This window comes from Hippocampus bargibanti, linkage group LG07 (genome assembly GCF_051943395.1).
Source record: "Hippocampus bargibanti isolate YZ-2025 linkage group LG07, ASM5194339v1, whole genome shotgun sequence".
NCBI classification, from domain to species: Eukaryota; Metazoa; Chordata; class Actinopteri; order Syngnathiformes; family Syngnathidae; genus Hippocampus; species Hippocampus bargibanti.
The window spans coordinates 13,357,700-13,378,493 of record NC_142740.1 but is presented as its reverse complement, the minus strand read 5'-3'; the positions used below and the strand labels follow the sequence as shown (position 1 = coordinate 13,378,493).

General features: G+C 41.0%; 1 protein-coding gene across 1 annotated transcript; it reads right to left on the bottom strand.

The window, feature by feature from the left end:
• Window positions 1-2,153: 2,153 nt before the first annotated feature.
• On the bottom strand, window positions 2,154-6,864 carry pdcb (phosducin b). Its single transcript, XM_089000627.1, has 4 exons — window positions 6,595-6,864; window positions 5,199-5,245; window positions 4,755-4,903; window positions 2,154-3,419 (listed from the first exon to the last, which is right to left on the bottom strand). Exons 2-4 carry the CDS (start codon window positions 5,239-5,241, stop codon window positions 2,904-2,906), a joined length of 708 nt encoding a protein of 235 aa, XP_088856753.1. The 5' UTR covers window positions 5,242-5,245; window positions 6,595-6,864; the 3' UTR covers window positions 2,154-2,903.
• Window positions 6,865-20,794: the final 13,930 nt, after the last annotated feature.

Sequence of the window (20,794 nt, the reverse complement as noted above, 5' to 3'; positions counted from 1 at the left end):
GACTCTCCTTTCATAAGCCATCAACGACCATCAAAAAGGTAAATAAAACTTTATTTTACAGCACAGTTTATTTCTTTAATTACAGTCTTCATGTAATGCGCCTCTCTTTCCAAACAGCAATTCCTACCTTCGACCTCCAACCCCATTCCATCAAGCCATAAATGACCATCACAAATGTAAATAAAGTGACTTGATGATACAATTCAGTGTATTTCTTTCATTACAATACAATAGCACATTTATTATACATAGGATAAGGCATGTTGTGTGTAGTTTTAAGGCTTATTTAGTTGAAAAGTATATTTGATGGAAACCCGGGAACGGATTATTCCCATTTTAATGGTTTCCTATGGGAAATTGTTTTTTGAGATACACACTTTTCGCCTTACACACTCTGTCTGGGAACCAATTAAGTTCGTAAGTTGAGGTCTCACTGTACCAAGAATGAAGCAGAGGCCCAGAAGGGATCACACCTTTTCCTTTGCTGGTCTCTATGGAATTACCTCCCAGTGAACATTCAGAAAGACCCATTTTTAAAAGTAGTACGGCTCCATAACGATACCCTTACCCTTACATTATGGAAATTTACCGATACTTAAAATGTCATGTATATGTTTATCGCATTTGCTTGTTGGTGCAATATTAGTGTAACCCAATTCCTTGTGTGTTTTACATACTTGGCCATTCAAGAGGATTCAGATGTTAACATTACATGGACCAGAAGGAAAGAGTGGCTGTGAAATGCAGTTCTCCCCAAGTGCCCAATGCAACTACCCACTCATTAATTGACATAGGCATAGGTTATTGGTGCGTGCAGTCACACAAGAAACACCAATGTTTCACTTTTTCCAATACATACATATTTGATCATATATCTATGACACATCTGTTAGTCAATAGGCTAATATGGAGTATTTAATGAATATGTGTGACATTACCGATACAGTAAAGTCTCGTTATATCGATATCGGATATATCGATAGTCCCGGTTATATCGATACTATTTATATGCACGCACGGAGAAAATTACATGCAAACAGGGTCGGGTATATCGATAGTCCCGGTTATATCGATATTTTTTCGGACTCCCTTGAATATCGATATAACGAGACTTTACTGTATTTCGCCTTGTTGACCGGACAGCAAAGTAAGCAAACAGTCTATTGAGTGGAGGTCCCAGTACTGAGCAGCTGTTGTGTTGCATTTGTTCTCATGAACTGTCCGTCCCTCAATTGGACAAGTCCTGGCTAAATTTTATCATTTTGTTTTCCTTAAAGAGCAGATGCATTAATTGTAGCGCATCAGTAAATAAGGACTTTATCGTAAGTGAACTTAAAAGTACCGGTAATGACTGTTTATATTTTGATTCATGACAAACGCCAGTAAACACACATCTCCGTTATGTAATACCATTCACACCATTGTCCATATTTGGTGAGTGTGGGTGACCAGGAAGAGTGACACTGTGACATTTTTTATGTGGGTGAATTAGAGCATATCAGCTGGGCTCTCAAAAGTCCAAACACAAAGGGAAAAATTATGCTATAATTAGTGACTCTGTATAATCAACCGGGAAAGTATAATCAGGTCAGATATGGGGGAAGGGACATGTGACCAATGGAGGGGCAAACAGTGAGGCAGCCATTAAGTGGATGAGTCAATGCATGTTTTTGTCAAAAAACAAAAAACATTCCTTCTTGATCTTGAATGTGTGTGTGTGTGTGTGTGTGTGTGTGTGTGTGTGTGTGTGTGTGTGTGTGTGTGTGTGTGTGTGTGTGTGTGTGTGTGTGTGTGTGAAAATAGGGGATATTTTCAATCAATTTTTGAATTACTCGAGGGATGTCGGTAGAAGAGAGAATACCGGTACCCGTCTAGAGTGAGCACAGAACCCCTCGCCAGGAAGGCAAACTGCTATCCACTGCAGCGGCATTATTAAAACTTACTGAGGTTAACAGTGGTTAAGTGTCATAATCTAATCACGAAAAAACTCACTCAACTCACTATGCTTACCATGTTCCTGCATGGGCATAAAAATGATGATCCTTGACATTTTTCAAAACACCACATGATGATCTTTTCTGCAGTTCCCAATTAGATCGAAGTAAAGGTTTACATTTTGACATGGATGTGATTGGAGTAAACAAACAAGAACAGGAATTTTATGCTGTTTTATTCTTCACAATTATGGGCAAATGATAATTATGACCACATACACTGCCATCTTTCTTCTTCTTTTCCTTTTGAGTTTTCCCCTTCAGGTTTTCCCCTTCAGGGTTCGCCACAGCGAATCAGTGTCTCCATCTAACTTATACTGTCATGTAATCCTGAACAAAATATAATGCTTATGCAAATAATGTTGCACTTTTACTAAAGAACTTATTGTATGCACAAAATTTTGTATGTTCAAAGAGATGCACTTCTCATTTACCTGGATATTATTACAACAGGGTCAACATTAACACTTCTTTAGTAAAATTATTAACACAGCCTTGTGGTTAACTATCAAAGCAAGTTGAATAATTGTAGTATAAATTTGGGATTCATTAATCAATCCAGCAAGTGAAAAAGCCTGTCAATGCTTGCATTATGCACTTTGCCATTAACCGTAATGTGTCATATATTCTAACAGTGCAAAACAACAGACTACCTTATTGGTTTAAGTTATAGGAACACAAAATGTGTTTGGTTTTGTTTGGGTGTTGGTACTATTAGAATTTAAATCCAAATTCAGTTTCATGAAGTCAAAACAAATTTGAGAGCAACGTGCGTTAATAGCCTTGGCATAGAACACTTCTCAAACACATATTTTACTCCTTTTAGGATGTGCTCATAACACTTATTAACTCTACACACAACCACCGAGACAATCGATTTTTTCCCCCGCGTCAATCGCAAAGGATTAGTTACTCCACATCATTCTCTTCTTCATCATCCATCATAGGTATCTCTTTCTCTGGGAGCAAACCATAGCTGTTGAGGAAGGTCTCAACATCTGTGGCAAAGAACTCCTCGTTTAAGTGCTGTGTGCAAGCCAAGAAGTTCCCCAGCAGTTCACCTGCCTTGTAGACCAAAAGCGTAGGCAACACCTCATCTGAGAATCTCTCAGCAGCACCTGAGGAAACTGCATCAATCCGGCAGAATTTAACAGTGGGATACTCTGTGGCCAGACAGTTGAGACAGTTGTTGAGCTCTTCACAGCCTTTGACGCCAATCTTGTAGATGTGGACTACCACCACTGTGCTGTGATGTTCTTTCTCAATGACTTCAAGGAACGCCTCCCCGCTGTCCAAATCGTGCACGCCTTCAAACTTTGGCCCAAAGCTAAGCTTGTCATGCATCTCCTGCATGCACCGCTTTCTGTATTTCTTCAGACAGCCCTCATCCTCCTCCTTGAGCATTTCATACTCTTGTACACTCATCTGAAAATAATTAGAAAGGTATTTTTGGATTATTTGTACCCACCGCTGTCAGGCTTCTCAATAAACGCACATAAAAAAAGTCACATACATTGTAAATTGCCACATTATGTAAATAGTTCCATATATGCTTTTATACTGTATATTTTAGATTTTGCACTATGTACAGTTCTTTTTCTGAAACGATGAAAAGGTTTATTCAGCCGTCATCTGTATGCTATCTATTTCCTTTTGCTTAGCGAAAGAAAAGAGATGGTTTGAAAGGGGAGTAAAAGAAGCTATTTTCATAAAACAGCAAAACCCTTCACTAAATCACCATAGCGGTGTGAGGTTTAATTTGGATCGTGCTTACAACACACTCCTGAGATCGTTACCACACAGGCTTAGCTATGCTGATGAGGTGATACCAGAGAAAATGGGGCAATCAGGACAGTCGTACACCATAATCAGTCATGACAACAGAAGCAATCAGTGTAGCCTCAAGAAATGGTCTTCTGCTTCTCCAAACCTTAGAGCAGGGACCTATCATAGCGAAGTCTGGCACCGCCACCTCTGGACAGTAGGGATATATATATATATATATATATATATATATATATATATATATATATATATATATATATATATATATATATATATATATATATATATATATATATATATATATATATATATATATATATATATATATATATATATATATATATATATATATATATACAGTAAAGTCTCGTTATATCGATATCGGATATATCGATAGTCCCGGTTATATCGATACTATTTCTATGCACGCACGGAGAAAATTACATGCAAACAGGGTCGGATATATCGATAGTCCCGGTTATATCGATATATATATATATATATATATATATATATATAAATATATATATATATATATATATATATATATATATATATATATATATATATATATATATATATATATATATATATTTATGCTTTTATATTTTGAATAAATTACATATATAGAAATATATCGTAATAAGCGGTATATATATATATATATATATATATATATATATATATATATATATATATATATAGTAAAGTCTCGTTATATCGATATTCAAGGGAGTCCGAAAAAATATCGATATAACCGGGACTATCGATATATCCGACCCTGTCTGTTTGCATGTAATTTTCTCCGTGCGTGCATAGACATAGCATCGATATAACCGGGACTATCGATATATCCGATATCGATATAACGAGACTTTACTGTATATATATAGTAATCAGGTCGGATTTTTAACATAATGTTGGGCATTACAAATATCACAGGTTCTTTGAAAACTCTTCAGATCAAATATATACCTTGCGGTTAAAATTTGTCCGCGAGTCGTCCTTTTTCCGATGAGGGGAGGACATTTGTCTGAGCAGTTCCCGTTTTGCAGGTGGCAGGTTTTCCTGCTCCATGCTCTCTAGTTTGAACCGCCTCCAGTCATTGATAACACCCTTGGGACCTTTTGAAATATTGACAAATAATCGTGAGTTAGATTTCTGCAGCATTATCAAAACGCACTGACATGAAGAATCGGGCTTGTGGATGATATTGAAATAGTGAAATGGGGTGCTAACTGGACAAGACGAGATAAGAAAATAAAGACTCTTGCTCTGGTTGGCCAGAGCCTAGAATCAAACTCTGGACCTCTGCACTGTGAGGCAGATGTCAAACCACTAAAGTCAAATCAGTTAAAAATCTTCTATGCAGCCTCGTGAGTTTTAAAACTAAAATGGTTTCAACACTGATTCACTCACCCGTGTGGGTTGCCGTTTCTTCCAGGTCAATCTGCTCACACATGGTTCTGTGTAAAGTGGCAGAATTTGAATAAATTACAGTAAAGTCTCGTTATATCGATATTCTCGGGAGTCCGAAAAAATATTGATATATCCGACCCTGTGCGCATGTAATTTTCTCCTTGCGTTCATAGAAATAGTATCGTAAGAAGCGGTACTATCAATATAACCGATATCGATATAACGAGACTTTACTGTATGTGGAAATGGGATGGTGGTTGAAAAAATAATACCTACCAACATGTTTTACATGCAAGACCATTTTGCATTAGTGATTGGATAGTTTTGAAAATCCAGAGTTCTTAAAGTGATCTTCATGATATTTAATTGAATTAATGCTGTCTAAGAGGATTAGTTGACTGTAGCGGGTATCTTTGTGGCTTTGTTAGTCCTTTTAGATATTGGGCTTTTAGAATGGACTGTATGTGCAACTTTTTCTGCTTTTGGCTTTTCCCTTTAGGGGTCGCCACAGCGAATCAGTGTCCTCCATCTTCAGAGGTCTGATTCGCATCTTTGTTTTGGCCAAGCTTTTACGTCGGATGCCCTTCATGACACAACCCTCTGTATTTATCCGGGCTTGGGGCTGGCACAAGATCACCCTTTCAAATATATAAGAGCAATATATGGAGACATTTTGCTTAAATAGTGAACATTGCATTTGATTCACCCCATTGTTACACAGTTTACTAATACTGGTATGTTATACAGGTATGAAACTTGGTTTCAATATCGGCTAATTCTCAAACTTTTTCTACAGTATATTTTTGTTGGATTTTCACATCCCCATTTGACCTGTAGATTGATTTGCTCAATTAAAACTTTACCGGATCAAATTGTCATTAGCCATTATTTCAATTAGGATCGCCTTCCTTTTTGGGTGCAGCCGTAAAGCTTATCTGTGCTGATGGTCTTTCTTACTGGAGGAGATTTGCCGTGATTAATTATATCTACAATACGTGTTCAAGACATGAGTGAAACGTTTCATTGACACATTTCAAGAAATGCATGTGTGTTTGAAAGAAAGAGATACATAGTGAGTTCTGTTGGGAAAGATGGTCCCATGACACTGTAGCAAAATAAATTGCGCTTTGTGATTAGTTTTGTTGTAGAATGTACTTTTGAATTAATTCTACATAATTTCTAGGTATTTTAAACTCTTTGTATGATCCTCAAGTAAATCAAAATGTTAAAAATAAAGCATTTGAATCAATGAGTGGGAAAAATCAGAAAAGCTCTTCAGACTAAAAGTGTAAACGTAAACAGATAGCATACTTGATAAATGCAAACATCTACAATAAATCTGCATTAACAAATGAACAATAACACCACAGTGGAATTTGAAATCTTTTTTTCTTACCTTACACAACGATGTCTTGAAGCTGTGAACAAAGTAAACTGTCAATGGTCTGCGCTCAATTTACTTTACTGAACTGTTTGTTGCTGCTTGGTGTGTGATTTTGCGTGCAAGTGTGAGTTCTATCCAGCCAATGAGGAAGGTCTAATGGAGATTTTCAAAAAGACGCTGTAGACCTAACGGAAATAGATCCTAAGAGGATTTAACTTCAGGAATAAGAAGCCTCTACTTGATACAGGCCCAACTCCCTGAGAGAGAGTCAGAGAGAGAGAGAGAGAAAGAGAGAGAAAGAAAGAAAGAAGGAAAGAAAGAAAGAAAGAAAGAAAGAAAGAAAGAAAGAAAGAAAGAAAGAAAGAAAGAAAGAAAGAAAGAAAGAAAGAAAGAAAGAAAGAAAGAAAGAAAGAGGGAGAGAGGAAGAAAGAGAAAGTGATTAAGAGAGAGAGGGAGAGAGAGAGAGAGAGAGAGAGAGAGAGAGAGAGAGAGAGAGAGAGAGAGAGAGAGAGAAAGAGAGATAATAATCAATATTTTCCTCAGTATTGCAGCTGAGTAGGGATTGCCTTTCAGTCTTACCCTCTGGACACATCATGTCCTAAAACAGAACAAGTTACAACAGTTCACTGAAGGAAGATGTAAATCTTCAAATTTTCTACCAGTGTTTTGTTTGTCATTCAGTGAAGTGTCTTTGAGGCATTCCACCATTCCCATGAAGTAAACACATGATGGAAATATCTTACAGAACATCAAGTGCCTCGAGCTAGGGAAGCTTCATCACATGACTTACCAACACAGGAATCACAGTTTTGTGCCTTTACTGTTTCTAATGGCTTTGACTGGCACAATATTCGACAGCTCTCATTATGATGCAAGACAGTGCTACACAAGTGTAAACTACAACACACGTTTATAAACGGATAGCTAGCAGATAGTGTCATCTGAAGTGAATAACACACATTTTAGCTTTGCCAAGTTGTATTATTTCATATTAAATTGCATATGTTGTCAAATTGATGTGGGTAGGTGGAATTGTTTGGCTCCTGTATGTCGTCTTTCTGCCCCTATGTGTCCTGCATTTATTGGTTTAAGAGATTAGAAGTCTTTTTAAACTCAAGCACACCGAGGAGCAGTGCACGTCAGTTGGGGTTTTCCTTATCTTACACTCTCACTAAGCTGTACATGGTTAAAATTGAATACTGTACAGTACTGTAGTTTATTTTGAAGGGTATGACACAAAACCTGACAGCAGTGAATAAGTGAGTAAGTCTCCCTACACAAATACACTTTACTCTTTGCAAGATATTTGCATAGATAGATGTATTTTTGGAATCCCAATTGTAAATGTGACTTTTTCTTTGCATCATAGATCAACGAACCATCTTCTTCATCTTGCTACAGTACTGTATTATTCTTCGTTTCATTTTATATTACACCAGCCGTTTGTGTGTGTGTGTGTGTGTGTGTGTGTGTGTGCATGTGCGTGCGTGTGTGTGTGTGTGTGTGTGCGTGTGTGTGTGTGTGTGTGTGTGTGTGTGTGTGTGTGTGTGTGTGTGTGTGTGTGTGTGTGTGTGTGTGCTCTCATTTATACATGGTTGTGGGGACAAACACAAGGTTACACAGACACGTTTTAGGGACCATTTGAGGTTGTATGGGGACAAAAAAAAACCTGGTCCCCAAAAAGAAAAAACACGTTACAGGAAAATGCTTTGAATATGCCTGTGAAGTTTTTAGCAAGCATCATGTGTGACGCTGTATTAACACCCATTTCCCTAGTGTGGGCCTAGCCTTCCCCCAGTGCTTTATTACCTAAATTGGCGACTAAAAATGAATTTATTATAAACATTGAAGCTGGGGGTATTTTTTCCGGGTGCACGGATCTCAGGCCCAAACGGCTTTGCGCTGCCGCCGTAGCGCTCGTACAACTGAGAGTGATGATGAACGGGAGATGACTATTCCTTTTTAACTTCTTTTTCCCCGCAGTTTAAAAATCCATTACGTGCTCGCACGACTAGCGAAATCTGTGGCAATGTTTGTTGAGTATGGCAACTAGCGTAGGTATCGGAGACAAGCTAAATAAAACGTGGCTGAGTTCATCTACGGCTAGGCTAAAGCTAAATGCTTAAACACTCAAACGCCACACAGTCTCTCTGCTCTTTCTGTTAGGGAGAAATGATGTATCTCTTCCTGGTTCTGGCTCAACAGAGTTTTATGATGAAACACCAGCGGGGACCAAAGTGGTGTACAGAAAAGACTACTTTATTCTTGTAAACAATAGAAGGATATGTCTGGTCAAAGTGGGAAAGCCAAGAGCAGCGGTGATGACATCATCCCGACCCGGCCTATCAGCAACGAGGAGGGTGTTACATGGTATTAGACTGAAAATGAATGCTACAGTGCACCCTATAGATACACAAAGTTAATAAACTACATACATTAGTAATGCTGATGAGGTGATACCGGAGGGTGTGGGGCAAACAGGCCAGTCGTTAGTCAGGAATGTAGGAACAATCGGTGGGGCCGCAGGGAGTGGTCCTCTGCTCCCCCCAACCTGAGAGTAGGGACCTATCATAGCTGTGTCCGGCGCCGCCATGCCTGGACATTAGGGATATATATAGGGCAGATACTACCGGTAAGAATTACAAGATGGCGCCGCCCTGTGTGGCTGCCTCCACAGCAGCTCTTTCCCTTTCTTGTCTACTTTTTCACTTCTTTACTTTTCCGTTTTTGCTTTGCCTAATCTCGTTCCATAAACCTACGGAGAGGAGATGGGCATCTTTTCTTTTGCTCATCGCCGTTATTTTTTACTTTTTCATCGCTCCTGTGAACGGGGAATCCAAGCGCACGCGGAATCCCATTGTTTACAGTCGAGACCAGCTACTAGCGTGGCGGGCTAATAGCGGACTAGCGGCCGCCGCACCAGACATCCCCGATGAACTGAAGAGGAGGAAACGAGGATGTCGGGCCGGGAAAGATCGCCGCAAAAGAACGAGGAAATACCGACACGTTCTCCCGTCCGTCATCATGGGGAACGTGAGATCGCTTCCGAATAAAATGGACGAGCTGGCGGCGCTAACGCGGCACCAGAGGGAGTACCGGGAAGCCAGCTTGCTACTCGTCACGGAGACATGGCTTTCGGCAATCACTCCGGACGCCCACGCAGATGATATCAGTTCCCGACTCCTCAAGACCTGCTCCGACCAGCTGTGTGTCATTGTCCAGCACTTGTTCAACCTGAGCCTGAAGCTGGGCAGAGTTCCACAGCTGTGGAAAACGTCATGCCTGGTCCCAGTGCCCAAGATTGCCAACCCCAAAGAGCTCAACAGCTACAGACCGGTGGCGCTGACGTCTCACCTGATGAAGACGCTGTAGAGACTCGTCCTCGCCCACCTGCGACCGCTGGCAAGCTCATCGCTGGACCCGCTACAGTTTGCCTACCAGCCCAGCATCGGTGTGGAGGATGCCATCATCTACCTCCTCCATACGGCGTTGCTGCACCTGGAGAATTCTGGGAGCACGGTGAGGATCACATTCTTCGATTTCTCCAGTGCCTTCAACACCATCCAGCCAAGTCTACTGGGGGACAAGCTGCGGCATGCCGGAGTCGACCATCACCTCACATCCTGGATTACAGATTACCTCACAAACAGGCCACAGTACGTGAGAGTAAAGAACTGTGAGTCGGGCAGGCTTCTCTGCAGCACCGGAGCGCCGCAGGGAACAGTCCTGGCTCCATTCCTCTTCACCCTCTACACCTCGGACTTCAATTACAACACCCCAACCTGCCACCTTCAGAAGTTCTCTGACGATTCAGCTATTGTCGGCCTCATTACAGAGGGAGACGATAGGGAGTACAGGGGACTGACAAAGGACTTTGTGGACTGGTGCCAGCAGAATCACCTCCAGATCAACACCGGCAAAACCAAGGAGCTGGTGGTGGACTTCTGCAGGAAACAATCGTCACCTGCACCATTGAACATCCAGGGTTCGGACATTGAGAGGGTGACCTCCTACAAGTACCTGGGTGTTACTCTCAACAATAAACTGGACTGGACAACAAACACGGATGCCCTAATCAAAAAGGGACAGAGTCGCCTCTTCCTCCTCAGGAAACTGAGGTCTTTTGGAGTTCAGGGGTCACTCCTAAAGACCTTCTATGACTCTGTGGTGGCATCAGCCATCCACTATGGCATTGTCTGCTGGTCAGGCAGCATCACCACCCGGGACAGAAAAAGACTGGAGCGCTTTGTCAAGCGGGCCAGTTCTGTCGTGGGCTCCTCGCTGGACTCTCTAGAGGAGGTGGGCAACAGACGGACGCTAGCTAAACTAAAAGCTATGACGGACAGCCCCTCCCACCCCCTCCTGCCCATCCTGACAGCTCTGGGTAGCTCCTTTAGCCAGAGACTATTACACCCGCGCTGCAAGAAGGAGAGGTACCGCCGCTCGTTCCTACCGACTGCTGTCAGGCTTCACAATTCCCAATGATCACATGTGAAAAAAAAACAAAAAAAACTGGACACTTGTAAATATGGGTTGTTGCAATATATCTAAATGCATTTCTTGATTCTGCACTATGTACAGTCTTGTTTATAGAACGGTTTTTGCACATCTACATATGCACAGTATACACTTGACATTTTTATTTTGTTATGCTTAGAATATCTTGTTTTCTATCCTTTCACTCCCACCCCAACCCCATCCCTCTTCAATTGCTGCTGTGGACTGCAAATTTCCCCATTGCGGGACGAATAAAGGTATTCTGATTCTGATTCTGATTCTGAAGACTTTAGTTCGCTGACGAAGCTTCTTGGATAGGAGGCGAAACGTCCGAAACCTTCAAATTTGTACAGATGACGGCTGAAGAAACCTTCTCATCGATGGACCACTCCTGTACGACTGAGAGCTTACACAGACGTACATACATCCATATAGACTAAACTAAACATGAAATAACATAGGATGTTTACGGATGTGTATAAAAACGTTCTATCACTTTCTACCCATAGTTGACAATGATTGAGCGATAATCTAAAAATCCATGGATGGCATGCACTTTGTTTGTTCACATGTAGCAATTGAGGAAAGAGCACACACGACTGAATGTAGACGCGTGTTTACTCAATAGCAAACCACGTCTGCACTCAATGGATGTGTGGAAAATTAGTCCGCCAGCCACCGTGGCGCTGTTCGACCGTGTGGTTTGGTGTTCATCCGCCTAAAACTAGTCCGCCAGCCACCGTAGCGCTATGTGGTTTGGTCCGTCCGCCGAAAACTGGTTTGTATGCCAAGATTATATTATCACGAATTTAATGTTCATAAAGTGAAAAGTTCGTGAGCTAAAGCGTTCGTAAGCCGAGGCATCACATTTCAATGACATTAATTGACTATAATTCAACAGTTAAATTCAGATGTTTGCTATTTTTGATTAGTAATACAGTTTGTGTGAGGTCCCCATAAATCAGGTGTACCTGGTCGGGATCGTGTGTCCATCCATCCATCCATCTTCTGCCGCTTATCCGGGGTCGGGTCGCGGGGGCAGCAGCTTCAGTAGGGATCGTGTGTGAAATTTTTAAATACAGTACATTTAAATACAGTAAAGTCTCGTTATATCGATATTCAAGGGAGTCCGAAAAAATATCGATATAACCGGGACTATAGATATATCCGACCCTGTTTGCATGTAATTTTCTCCGCGCGTGCATAGAAATAGTATCGATATAACCGAGACTATCGATATATCCGATATCGATATAACGAGACTTTACTCTATATTGAAATTTAGTTACACGTAAAATAGTTTTTTTTTCTGAAGTCCCCAAAAGACATGGTCCAAACATGACTTCATAAAGTCTTGTATTTAAAGGTGTGTATAAGCTGACAAACCCACCGTGTGCATGCCTGATTTTTTTTAGAGCTGTAAGTCATTTATATATAAAGGTTCGTCCCCAGAAAAGTGGTCCCCAGAAAAACTTAGTATGTGTGTCAGAGCAAGGATAGACATGTAAAAATTCTTGGCATCTGTCTGTCGTTCTGTGCGTCCGTCCGTTCGCCCATCCGTCCAGGGTTTATTTAATTAGGGTAAGGACTTCTACTGTATATTACAGATTTCACCTATTGAGGTCTGCGATATAACATCATAGATGGAGGTTTGTGTCAAATATACAAGAATATTTTGTTACAAATAAATCAATAACCCCATTGCACTTAATAGTCTTCTCTTCCTTTCGGCTTTTCCCCTCAGGGGTCGCCACAGCGAATCCATGTCCTCCATCTATCCCGGTTTTGTGCATCCTCTTCTCTCACACCAGCAACCTTCATGTCCTCTTTGAACACATCCATAAACCTCCTCTTGGTCTCCTGCCTGGCAGTGCAAGGCTCAGCATCCATCTCCCTATATAGTCACTCTCTCTCCTCTGGAGATGTCCAAACCATCTCAGTCTGGCCTCTCTGACTTTCTCACCAAAGCCTCTAATATGAGTTGTCCCTCTAATGTACTCATTCCTGATCCTATCCAACCTGGTCACTCCCAAAGAAAACCTCAACATCTTCAGCTCTGCTACCTCCAGCTCTGCTTCCTGTCTTTTCTTCAGCGGCACTGTCTCCAGTCCCAACATTATGGCTGGTCTCACCACGGTTTTATACACTTTTCCTTTCATCCTAGCTGGAACCCTTCTATCACACATCACACCTGACATTTTTCTCCAGCCGCTCAAGCCTGCCTGGTCACGCTTCTTCACCTCTTTTCCACACTCTCCATTGCTCTGGACAGTTGACCCCAAGTACTTAAAATTCTCCACCTTCTTTATCTCTTCCCCCTGTAGCATCACTCTTGCACTTGGATCCCTCTCATTCACAGACGTATATTCCGTCTTGCTACGACTGATCTTCATTCTTCTCCTTTCCAGGGCATATCTCCACATCTCTAATTTCTCCGCCACCTGTTCCCTGTTCTCGCTACAGATCACAATGTCATCTGCAAACATCATGGTCCAAGGAGATTCTTGTCTAACATCGTCTGTCAGCCTGTCCATCACCATAGCAAACAAGAAGGGGCCCAGAGCTGACCCCTGGTGGAGTCCCACCTCCACCTTGAATTCCTCCGTCACACCGACACCACACCTCACAACTGTCTTACAGTCACGATACATGTCTTGCACCACTCTGACATACTTTTCCATCACTCCAGACTTCCTCATGCAATGCCACAGCTCTTCTCTGGGCACCCTGTCATACGCTTTCTCCAGATCTACAGAGACACAATGCAATTCCTTCTGACCTTCTCTGTACTTCTCTATCAGCATTCTTAAAGCAAACATTGCATCTGTTGTACTCTTTTTTGGCATGAAGCCATACTGCTGCTCACAAATGTTCACTTCTGCTCTTCGTCTAGCTTCAACTACTCTTTCCCAGAGTTTCATTGTATGGCTCATCAACTTTATTCCTCTGTAATTAGTACAACCCTGCACATCTCCTTTGTTCTTAAAAATGGGCACAAGTACACTTCGTTTCCATTCTTCAGGCATCTGTTCACCATCTAAGATCTCGTTGAATAACCCAGTCAGGAACACCACCGCCACCTCTCCAAGACACTTCCATACCTCGACCTAGAACCTGAAAAACATGCACGCCCCTGCACACACACACACACGCACGCACGCACGCACGCACACACACACACGCACGCACGCACGCGCGCACGCGCGCACGCACGCACACACGCACACACACACACACACACACACACACACACACACACACACACACACACACACACACACACACACACACACTAGGAAAACTAAGCATATGCTATTGTATTACAGCGTGGGTGTCAAAGTCATTTTTTTCGGGGCCCACATTTCAGTCACCGTTTGCTTTGGAGGGCAGATCTCACTGAAACAAAATAAAAGAAGTCATAAATAACTACTGTTTAACTCATTCACTGCCATTCCCAGATTTATTTTTTGCCATCTTGTGCATTTTATTTAGGAAGTGAAAATATGACATGGAGCGACATTGTCAAATTTGTTCAGTTTCTGTTTTCTCTTGCTGGGGTGCCGATAAAGCGCTGGTTCGACCTCTGGCAATGTTTTTTTCCCCTTTCATGAGAGGGTATAATAATGACTGAATAACCCAGTCAGGAACACCACCGCCACCTCTCCAAGACACTTCCATACCTCGATTGGTAAATCATCAGGCCCGAGTGCCTATCCCCCTTCATCCTCTTCAGCGCCCTCCTCACTTCATCCTTGCTAATGCTTGCTACGTCTTGGTCCACAACAGTCACGTCTTCTACTCTTTGTTCCTTCTCATTTTCCTCATTCATCATTTCTTCAAATTACTCTTTCCATCTTGCCATCACACTACTGGCACCTGTTAATACATTGCCATCTCTATCCTTCATCACCCGAACCTCCTGCAGGTCCTTACCATCTTTGTCTCTCTGTCTCGCCAGCCTGTAAAGATCAGTCTCACCTTCCTTGCTGTCCAGCCGCGCATACAAGTCATCATAGGCCTCTTGTTTGGCCTTTGCCACCTTTACTTTAACTGTGCGTTGCATCTCCTTGTACTGCTGTCTACTCTCGTCCGTCCTCTCAGTGTCCCACTTCTTCTTTGCTAACCTCTTTCTCTGTATACACTCCTGCACCTCCCCATTCCACCACCAAGTCTCCTTATCTACCTTTCTTCCACTCGATACGCCAAGTACTTTCCGACCCGTGTCTCTGATTATGTTCGCTGTAGTTTGCCAGTCATCTGGAAGGACCTCTTGCCCACCCAGTGCTTGTCTTACCTCCTTCCTAAATGTCATGCAACACTCTTCCTTTTCCAACTCCCACCATTTTGTCCTCACTTCAGCCTTTGGTTTCTTCATCTTCCTCACTGCCAGCGTCATCCTACACACCACCAACCTATGCTGTCTGGCTACACTCTCACCAACCACTACTTTGCAGTCACTGATTTCCTTTAGATGGCGCCGTTGACACAAAATGTAGTCTACTTGTGTACTTCTGCCTCCACTCTTATAGGTCACCCTATGTTCCTGTCTCTTCTGAAAGAAAGTATTCACAATAGCCATTTGCATTCTCTTCGCAAAGTCAACCACCATCTGTCCTTCAGCGTTCCTCATCTGGAGTCCAAACCTGCCCATCACCTCCTCATCATCTTTGTTTCCTGCGCCAACATGTCCATTAAAGTCTCCACCAATTACAACCCTCTCACTTCTCGGGATGTTCTGTATGACTTCATCAAAGTCCAACCAAAATTTCTCCTTCTCCGCCAGCTCACATCCTACTTGTTGGGCATACCCACAAACAACATTGAACATCACACCTTCAATTTCTAGCTTCAGACTCATCATTATATCTGATATTCTTTTTACTTCTAAGACATTCTTAACAAACTCCTCTTTTAAGATAACCCCAACTCCATTTTTATTTCTGTCTTCACCATGATAGAACAACTTAAACCCTGACCCTAAGCTTCTAGCCTTGCTCCCTTTCCACCTGGTCTCCTGGACACACAGTATGTCTACCTTCCTTCTCTGCATCATGTCAACCAGCTCTCGACCTTTACCTGTCATTGTTCCTACATTCAAAGTTCCTACTCTTAGTTCTATACTCTTGGCGTTCCATTTCTCTCTTTTCCTCCGGGCACACCTCCCTCCTCTCCTTCTTCGACCAACAGTAGTCCATTTTCCACTGGAACCCTGAAGGTCAACAGTACCAATGGCGGCCGTTGTTAACCCGGGCCTCGACCGATCCGGTATGGGATTCATAGGTTTGATTCACATATTTGTTTTGGGGACCGGCTTGGGACCGGCACAATAAGCCCTCTTGTGGCTACATTATTGCACTTAATAGTGCACTTTTTAAATCAAGTTTTTTATTGATTTTATGAGAATATGACAGATATCTCCTGAAATAATCATAGATACCTATTCATTCATTTTGAAAAAAAATATGATTCATTTCTGGGCAATTTCCAAAAACCATATTAAATGAGGCTGTAATTTTCCGCAGACATGATGTGGATGAATTACCCCCCTTTCTGATATATTTACTGTGTCACCAGAGTTGAGAGGATTTAGTTCCTTCCAATGTTATTACAACTCCAGGCTTTTGCAGTGTTATGGGAGGCAGTCCAAAATTCCATTCAGTTTCACATGCTGTTCTCATAGGATGACGCAGGAATTTGCATACCTGGAATCTAACATGCAGAGAGAATGATTACAACATTATTCTATTAGTAGTAACGATATCTTTATCTGCTTATCTCTGGCAATTTAATAAATGTCAGATTTTTCACAAATGTTTACTCTTGATCAGTTAATGCATGTAGGTGTTTGCGTACTTGTTTATACAATCAAAACATATTTGCTATTATTAATGCAATGAGATTTCAGATCGTGGCCATCCTGTGTGGAGTTTGTCTGTGTGTGTGTGTGTGTGTGTGTGTGTGTGTGTGTGTGTGTGTGTGTGTGTGTGTGTGTGTGTGTGTGTGTGTGTGTGTGTGTGTGTGTGTGTGTGTGTGTGTGTGTGTGTGTGTATGTATCTAAAACAAGATATATATACATGTAGATATGTATACATGTATTTAATCGAACTACTACTGATGTAACCAGGTAATGGTGAAGTAAAAAATAGATTTTAGACTTTGCTATTAATAGATTTAATAGATTTAGTCTATCAATAGATGTGAATCAAAGACTTTGAAGCGTCCCATGGCTGTCTTCAAAAGTTCATTGCACAACATCAGCTGAGTAATGTTGTGTGTGCTGATCGAGGCGAAATAGAAGATAGTGAGTGAATGGAACGAGAAGTCACCTGGTCTCATCTCACTTTATATTATTTTGTCAATTTATAATTTTTTTTATATACTGTTCTGTAAGCTGCAGTTTTTTTTTGCAGTACATTGTTGCAGTAAAGTCCTTGTTTGTAAAACATGTATATTCTGTTCACCCAGCCAATGTGGCCCCGGGCCCACAAATTTGCCCGCCTCTGCTTTATAGATTGTTTTCAAGTGTTTATCAAAGAATTAAATAACGTAAGGATATTATTGCAACTCGTAAACATTATTAAAAGTAAGATAACTTTGAGACCCTCGCTTTTATGCTTTGAATATTCAGCCAACTTGTGACAGAGTATGTTTTTTTGCGCCATTGTATCCATGCAGTCCACTGGGAGGAGCTACAGGAGCAGAAACACAAACTATAGTAGAGGATCGCACTTGGTATGGTAAACGTGTTTACGTTATAGGGAACCTATAACGTGCTGGCTGAAAAGTTATCGTAGGTCTCATAAATTGGATTATCAGTTTGTGGCACTGAAGTGGTGGGAGAGGTAGTTTTTCCCCACTCCATTTCAAACTATATAAATAAAATACAACCAAATGAAAACCTGATCTGCACTTTTTTTTTAAAGGCGTCATTAAAGTAGTTCTTTAGGGTGGTCTTGGATTTTGAATAAAAGTATCATGATCCCAAAAATGTTTTCTCCAAAAATCTGATTTTTGGACAGTTGCGAGGCATAGCAGTGTCGGTGTAGAACAATATTCATATTTATTTGTTGTAAAATAATGAAGATAACATATGGCTTTAAGTGATATGTATGATATGATGTATGATATGTAAGTGACATATTGTATATGCACCATTTTTAACATTTATTTGTGAAAACATTTTTTCATGCCCTCGCGATAATAATTAGCTATTCATAAATAAAGAAAACAAATAATAAAAGCAAGTAATTTGACAAAGCTCATAGCATATAGCAGAAAATCTAGACTTTACGGTGAAAAATTATTTGAACTGCAAATCCCGATAAGGACAAAAGCAATCTGGTTTGACAGTTTAGAAACACAGACTGCAGAAGGTAACATCGATACTCTTCTCTTGAATGATAAAACCAGATTATATTCTAGCTACCAATATAACACATCATCGACAAATGTTTCAAAATTGCGCCTTGCTAGCATGACTATCCTAAATTCCAGAGACATACAGTATCACCCCCACCCCAAAACCATCACCCCCATTCACTGTTCCTGCGGTCAAATTACTTTTGTACTTTTGGTCGATCATCTTTTCAAAGTTCTGGATTGTACTTAATCACGGGAATGAAATCCGGCCAAAAGTTATCTCATTCATCCTAAAGTGATCCTAAAAATTAAGGATGTTGTACTGGTGACCTGGTGGTTTACTCATCAACCTCACAGTGCAGAGGTACTGGGTTCGATTCCAGCTCTGGACTTCCTGTGTGTAGTTTGCATGTTCTCCCCCTGCATCTTTGGGTTCCAAAAAGCATGCATGTCAGGCCGATTGAACATGCTTTGTCCCTGAGTGTGAATGTGAGTGTAAGCGTGAATGGCTGTTTGTTTGTGTGTACCCTGCGATCAGCTTGCAATCAGTTCAGGGTGCCCCCCGCCTACTGCCGATAGCTAGGACAGGTTCCAGCACCTCTCGCAACCCTTGTGAGGACAAAAAGGGTCAAGGGATGGATATTGTACATAAGTGTTTTAATGCAAAGGAATGACAACAGCGTGAGACTGAGCCATAAAGAGAGAATTGCACGCACCAGGAGAGACGTAAAGTTGAACGATATCAGTGAGAAGGTAAATCAGGGGTTGCCCAGTGACGGAAGCTGTGAATCTGCGGATAGGAGCACACAGATCAATAGGACGCTCAAAGTAAAAGTGGAAAAATAATCCACATCAGGATTGGTATCACTTCCAAAAAAGGAAGGCATATGATGTTGAAAATAAGTCAATGGGGTGTCAACATTATGTTAATAATTCAGTCACACCAGAATAAAACAATACACTTTTTCCAAGCCTACTAAAACCTTAGTCAATGTGCTGATGTGAAAACCCACATTTGTGTTTGGCATGCTCAGTATTTAATGTAGAAAATAGTCTAAACTAGGAACAAATCAACCTCTCCTATGTGAACTTCCTGTAAAGGGTTCACCGCATTCTTCACTTCCCCTGCTGTCAGTCTGTTTGAGCCTGGCTTTGGACATGTTGCCTGTAGTCACCATTGAATCTCATGACTCACCTAACATCATCGAGGATTTCTTACAATCATTTGTTTTTATTATTTACGAGATACCGGACATTGCACAATGAAAATTTTGCTAAGGTCAGCCTTACTGCTCTTCAATCAAATACATAAAAAAATACCAAATCCATCCATACATTTAATGACATTAATACATTTCCAGTGAGCTGTTTGTGTTTCCTGTGAACTTTGTTCAAGGAGTAAATACATATAGCTAAACAATTGTTGGACCATGTAAATGTGAGGGATACCTTTTTGACAATAATTTCCAAAGTCTATATATTTTTCCAGTGATTTGAAGGAATAACATATTTCTTATTAGAATTTGGGGAAATTGCACCCATTTATTATTTGTAAAATTACATTGTCATCAAGTTCTATTGAAAGATTCATACACTTTACATTCATACGTAAATAGTAACGCTGCAGTGAAATTTGTGAACATTTGTTAATACTGTAATTCTGGGACCAATGTTTTCAATATTTTATGAGACTAAAAAAACAAAAAAAAAAAACATTGCTTATAAGTCTACGCTTAAAGGACAACGACACCATTTTTTTTGTTTCGTAATTGACATCAGAAAAACGTTTTATAGCATCTAAAATACCCGAAACACGCAGGCTGATATTTTTAGTCAAATGCAAAACACCAATAAAAATGACTTAAAGTGTCCCAAAACTACTTCAAAATGACCTCAGAAAGTTTCAGTTTCAGAAGGTCCCGCCCCCTTGTTCGTGATATCACGCCAGGACGTTTTGCCTTGCTCGAGAATTAAAACAAACGCTCCAGATTCAGAGAAGATGCTTTCTTCATACTCATCCATTTATGAATATGATTCAAATAGTTCTGAAGAGGAACGCATAAATGTTTGCAATCGATTAAAGAAGTCCTTCCGTATCAGCCGTCAGAACTCCAATGTAGCGTGCCAGAAAATGCACAAGATGGCGCCCAAGCTCCGTTGGAAATGGGCTGATTTGTCTGCTGGGAATTTGTGTCAGTGAATATCAAATAGTAGTCTTGGTGCAACACACGATTCACCATCGCGTTATTTATGTGTTTTCCTTCAAATTTCGCCATCAACACGGATCAACACGAAGTTTACAGACCGAATCAAGTACCCAAAATGCATTGTCTGTTGCTTTCTCGGTCAGGGGCGT